A 6,014-nucleotide genomic window follows, 5' to 3' on the forward strand; every position below is an offset into this window, starting at 1 on the left:
TAACCCCATGGCCTGTAGCTTGCCAGGCTTCTCTGTCCATGAGATATCCTAGGCAAGAATACTGGAGAGGGTTGCCATTTCCCTCTCCCAGGCATCTTCCCAACCCAGGAATTGAACCTACATCTCCTTCTTTGGGAGGCGGATACTTTATCACCGAGCTACCACTGAAGCCCTATAGGCAGAGACTGGGAGCTATTAAATCTGAAGAACATCAGTGGGGTTTACGGGTCCTGCGGATGAGTTGGTAGGGGCAAAAACCTACCTTGTCTAAGTGTGGACCAAGAAGGGTGATGAGAACATCACAGGAGGAGGATGGGGAAGAATGGGAGGGGAGAGAAAGGCTTAGCATGAGAAGGAAGGTGGCTCATTCTTTAGGACTGAGTGCAAGTCCATCCAGAGAGCCCAGGGTCACACTTTGAGGAGTCGGGGAGGGTGTGCATTCCTGCTGCTGGGAAGGGGCTCTGTGAGGAGGCTGGAGTTTGCTGGGGGGGAAGGATAGCCTTATCTGAGATGGACAGCATCTTTCCGAATGGTGAGACCCAGCATGCTCCCCACCCTCAAAGGCTACAACTTAGGGATGTAAAAATATTCCACCCCTGTTTTCCTACTTTGATGTGTAAACACGGGGCAATCAAGTTGGAGAGAGGAGAAAGAGAAACCACACTGTGGAGTAATATCCTTTTGCAAAGAAATACATATTTTGGAAAAGGGCTGAAACTTGTGGAAGCTTTAGAAGGGTGTTTTCTTTTCTTATTTTTAAGAACTCAAGGGTTTTGGTGAAATCAGTGTTGTTTTCTCAGGCGCCCAAATGAATGAACATAGGCACAGCTTCAGAGAGACAAAGGAAACCATAAAAATAGCTTTCTAATTATTGTCTCCTGTCCCCAAACACGGCTGTCGAGGGCTGGGTGATGCCAGCTCCCTTTTCCTAACTGGGGTCCGCTCTGCCTGTCCCCAGCTGTCGTTCCCTGGCTCTGCCACTGCTGCTCTGGTTTCGTGGTGCCCTTTGCTTCTCTCTCTTTTTGTCTTTGTTGACTTTCACGAGGAGGTGGTTGTTTCTCCTAACCCTCCTCTGCTTTCTTTAGGTTTTGCATGGTTTTCATCTCCTGTTCAGCTGTCTCCGTCGGTTCCCTTACTTTCATTCTGCGGGGCTGTCGGTGACCTGGTTCCAATGAGGCAGTTGGGTTTTGTCCAGCTCCTGCTTCAAGCAGGCCCTCAGACTTATGTGGCTGCCATCTCTCCCTGTGAAGGTTTTTAGATTTGTTTTGTTCTTCGTCTCTTCTATATGTGTTTCTCCAGGCAGGAATATTGGCTGTTTATAAATTTTCAGGAGTGCTTTTCCTTTTAAGATGAGAGACAGGCTTCTGAACTTCTTGGGCTGAGACCCATTATCTGTGAAATTCTTGCTTTGATGACTGGCAGATTGCTGAGCCATAGGGCTGGATTTCCAAACCTGGCTGGCCCCTCAAGCTGTGGTATCACCCTCTGCTTGTGGCTCTTTCTAGACCAGAACCTTCACAAAGCAACCACTTCGTTTGTGCAATACTTTCCCTCGTTATGCCTGCATCTTTAAAACTGATCAAGAAATAACACAACCTGGATCACAACCTGGAAGAAATAAAATTCTCCATTATAACACAAACAGTTCTTCATTGAGTTATTAAAATATAGCAGCTGTGTGACACAGATGGAAAACACGTACTGCACGTCCTTATTATTTCATACTAACCCCTTCAATCTTCACTATTCAAAACAGGATCCCTTGGTGGGGGGTCTTCCCTGGTGGTCCAGTGGTTAAGACTCGGTACTTCCACTGCCGGGTGTATGGGCTCCGACCCCTGGTCAGGGAACTAAGATCCTGTGTCACATGGTGCACTGCAAACAAACAAACAAGAAAAATGCAAGTATGAAATATGCACCTGGATTTGAGCGACTTGGCATCCCCCCCAAGAAAGGTTAAAATGACCAGAAATGCATATTTCTGGTCAGAAATGCATATGTCTATCTTTAGAAGTCAACTTTGGCAGATGGAGATCCATGACACCTTCCAGAAAATCCAGTTGTGGCTCCTGAGAGTTGAGAACATTTTTGACTTCTCCCAGACCCATTCTGAGCTTCCCAGATGGTGTTAATAGTGAAGAATCTGCTTGCCAATGGAGGAGACGCAAAAGAGATGTGGACTCGATCCCAGGGTCGGGAAGCTCCCCTGGAGCAGGACATGGCAACCCACCCCAGTATTCTTGCCTGGAGATTCCCCTGGACAGAGGAGCCTGGCGGGCTACAGTCCATGGGGTCACAAAGAGTTAGACACGACTGAGGTGACTTAGCAGCAGCAGCATTTTAACCTGGCTCTCGCCATCTTCAGCTTCCTCATGGTTTCAGTAAAGATAAAAAAGCATTTACTCCGTTGTGTTACAAAGATTTCTTTGAGACTTGCTGTCAAAGTTGATGAGGAGGAGTTAATTCCATGACGAGGGGACTTCATAAAGCACTATGGCTCTGGCTATTCCCTGAGTGAGCCTCTGAGGGTGGAGCTGGCTATTTTGGACATGCTGCATTGGGATCTCTCTATTGGGACACTGCTGGACTTCTCGGCCATATTCCACTCCCTGGTGGTCCTGGGCTGGCCCCGTGTACAGGGGTCACCGTAGAGGCATTCTTCTCTCCAGGCCACCTCCCTGACCAGGCAGCTGAAGCCCCGAGTCCCTGGCCATCAGCTGTTAAAGTTCAAGGGCTCTACACTGACCTCGGTCATCATCACTTTAGAATTGGACAGGCTCACGCCTGATGCTATGCTCCTGCATCTGGTCTGCTAAAGAAGGCGCTTTAGGCATCAAGCATTAGGCAGTTGAACCACTACAAGGCACTGGTAAAACAGCAGCTGACAAGTGTTCAGTTCTCCTGCACAGACAACTTTCCGCTTCCCCTGCAAGCCTTGGTGCCCTTTAGAGCATAACGGCAGTCCCCCCTTGCCAAGCCTTCTCTGTCCTCTGTGCTTTCTGGCTCCCACAGCAAGAAAGAAAAAAGGCACTGAAAGAACAGCTGAGAACACGCCTTAGGTCTTATTGTCATATTGCCTCGAGACCTACCGAATTAGAATCTGCATTCTGCTTGAGAGAATAGCACTGAAACACATACATTACCAAACGTAAAACAGGTGACCAGTGTGAGTGTGATGTGTGATGCAGGGCACCCAAAGCTCGTGCTCTCTGACAGCCTGGAGGGATGGGGTAGGGAGGGAGGTGGGGCGGGGGAATCAGGATGGAGGGGAGACACGTATACCTATGGCCGGTTCGTGTTAATGTATGGCAAAAACCGTCATAATATTATAAAGTAATTATCCTCCAATTAAAATAAATAAATAAAATTAAAAGGAAAAGAAAAAAGATCCCTAGGTGATTCCTATGTAAGTTTGAGATGTCCTGCTTTTGTAACCATTAAAAACTTTAAATGGAGCAAGATACCAAACAAAAATGAGTGAGGAAACAGAGTATGGTGGATGGCACTTAGAAATGCCCCATTAGTGGCAGCAACAATGAACAATGTGTCTATTTTTGTTTCAGCTTGATGGAGCCCCATACCACAATCATTGAATGACAAGATAGGGCTCCTACTAATTCCTGGGCAGCTGGTCATCTTTCCTTCTCCATGGAAAGGTCTCTGGAGGCTCTTCTCTGCCCTTGGTCAGAGGCCAACTCTGTGTCCTGGTCTTCTAAACTCTATGCTAAGATTCAGCTTATCTTCTTTCTTGTCAGCAAAACCTAGGGTGACAGATTCCCAGACTTCTTCCAACCTTCATCCAGTTTGCCCATCGGCCATCTACTCCAGGGGCTTCCCAGGTGGCGTAGGGTTGTAAAGAATCTGCCTGCCCATGCTTGGGGCTGGTGCATGGGGATGACCCAGAGGGATGTTGCGGGGAGGGAGGTGGGAGGGGGGTTCATGTTTGAGAATGCATGTAAGAATTAAAGATTTTAAAATTAAAAAAAAAAAAAAAAAAAAAAAGAATCTGCCTGCCAATGCAGGAGACACAGGAGATGTGGGTTCAATCCCTGGGTTGGGAAGATGCCCTGGAGGAAGAAATGGCAACCCATTCCAGTATTCTTGCCTGGAGAATCCCGCGGACAGAGGAACCTGGAGGCCTACAGTCCATGAGGTCACAAAGAGTCGGACACCACTGAGGGACTAAGCACACAGCATGCAGCCTTCTACGCCAGAGGTGTTTAGGATGTCTCTCAACTTCTTTGCTGACTTGTTGAGGTGGGTCACCAGGTTCCCCCTGCTACCCACCTCCCTGAAACAGGACATAAAACAGATTTCATCAAGGCCATTGTTTTTTGCTTATGGTCAATGCCAACCTGAGGGATCCTACTAGGAACCTGGTAGGAAAATCTCTGTGATTAACGTTCTTCCTTAGTTAGCCATGTCAAAATCTGTCACTGATAGCCTTATTTCCCCTGCCTCATTTATTTCCTTCCAGGGCCATATGGTGGTGATTATCAGTCTTTGGGGAGGTGAAATACCTTGTCATTATTTCTTTGATTCCAAGATGTGCCTCCCTCCAGCAAAAAGAAAAAAAAAAAAAAGATCACAGTATGGCATTTATTTTCAAAATGGAAGCAAATGAAAATTAATTTCACATTGAAATCAAGAATTCAGGTTGTCTCTTGAAACGGTGACATCCTGACGCTGAGAAACGTGCCATAAAAACTCCAAACTGTGCGAAAGGAAACTGCTGGGGTTCATCATTTATTTCTTCCTTGTAAATTGCAGTTTTATGCTGATAAATTTATTTACTTACTCATTATATATATTATATTATATATTGCATATATATATATATATATATATATAGCTGTGTCAGGTCTTAGCTGCAGCATGCAGGATCTTTTTTACATAATGTGGGGGGTTTTTTCGTTGTGGCACACGGGCTTAGTTTCTCCCTGGGTTGTGGGATTTTAGTTCCCCGACCAGGGATTGAAGCCAAGTCCCCTGCATTGCAAGGTGGATTCTTAACCACTGGACCACCAGGGAAGTCCCAGGTATTTAGTCAACCTCTGACTTACCGCTCTTCCTCAGCCCAACCTGTGTCTTGTTCAAGAGGCGCATTAAAAACTGTGATCCTTCTGTGCCCTTGCGTTTGCCTGTCTTCATCTGCCTTTCCTGTAAGTAATCCTATGTCACATCCTCCCTTTGCAAAATGGAAAGATACCAGTGCAACATGTCTCACCTTTCCCCTCATGTCAAAATGTTTAGCTGTAAAAAACCTAGACAACCTGTGCCCCAGGGAAACTCCTGAGCATGATGAGCACCAGAAACCTCCTTCGTGGCAGTACTGCTGTCATAGCAAAAGCCTGGAAACTCCAGTATTCCTATAAGAGGATGCACAAAACATCAAGATCTGTTATTTGCACCATGGCATATTAGACACCAGTGAAAATGAAAGACAATACAGCTACCTGCAATAACATGGAGAAATCATAGAGATGTATGTGTTGCTAAATGGTTGTGTTGCTAAGTGCTAAATTAGCATGTGTCGCTAAATTGCTTCAGTTGTGTCTGACTCTTTGTGACCCTATGTGTAATGTGACATTACACATAGGGTCACCCTGTCACCCTGTCACCTGCCAGGCTCCTCTGTCCATGGGATTCTCCAGGCAAGAAGCTGGAGTAGGTCACCATGCCCTCCTCCAGGGGATCTTCCCCACCCAGGGATTGAAGCCGCATCTCCTACGTCTCCTGCATTGGTAGGCAGGTTCTTTACTGCTAGTGCAACCTGGGAACCCTAGAGACATGATAATGAATGAGAAAAGCAGATTGCAGAGTACTGTATATCATATGTAAAAATACATATAATTTATAATTATATATATATTTCTTTTTTATACAGCAACTCAAAGACTAAGAGAACCCCAAGTATAAGGTAAACCATATGTTGCTTGGGGGTAATATGGACATCTCTAGAGCTGACCCCTGTCCTGTTATCCTCTCCTGCTGGGCACATGGGAGCATCCCCT

The 6,014-nt window shown here is 46.2% G+C and overlaps 1 protein-coding gene across 1 annotated transcript; it reads left to right on the forward strand.

The window, feature by feature from the left end:
• The first annotated feature begins 2,027 nt into the window (after nt 1-2,027).
• LOC101115238 (cyclin-I2) lies at nt 2,028-2,830 on the forward strand. The gene is given in 3 exon segments (XM_015102593.1): nt 2,028-2,104; nt 2,336-2,787; nt 2,790-2,830. Coding segments are annotated over 3 exon segments (570 nt in total).
• The last annotated feature ends 3,184 nt before the right edge of the window (nt 2,831-6,014 follow it).

This window comes from Ovis aries, chromosome 20, assembly GCF_016772045.2.
Source record: "Ovis aries strain OAR_USU_Benz2616 breed Rambouillet chromosome 20, ARS-UI_Ramb_v3.0, whole genome shotgun sequence".
Lineage (NCBI taxonomy): Eukaryota > Metazoa > Chordata > Mammalia > Artiodactyla > Bovidae > Ovis > Ovis aries.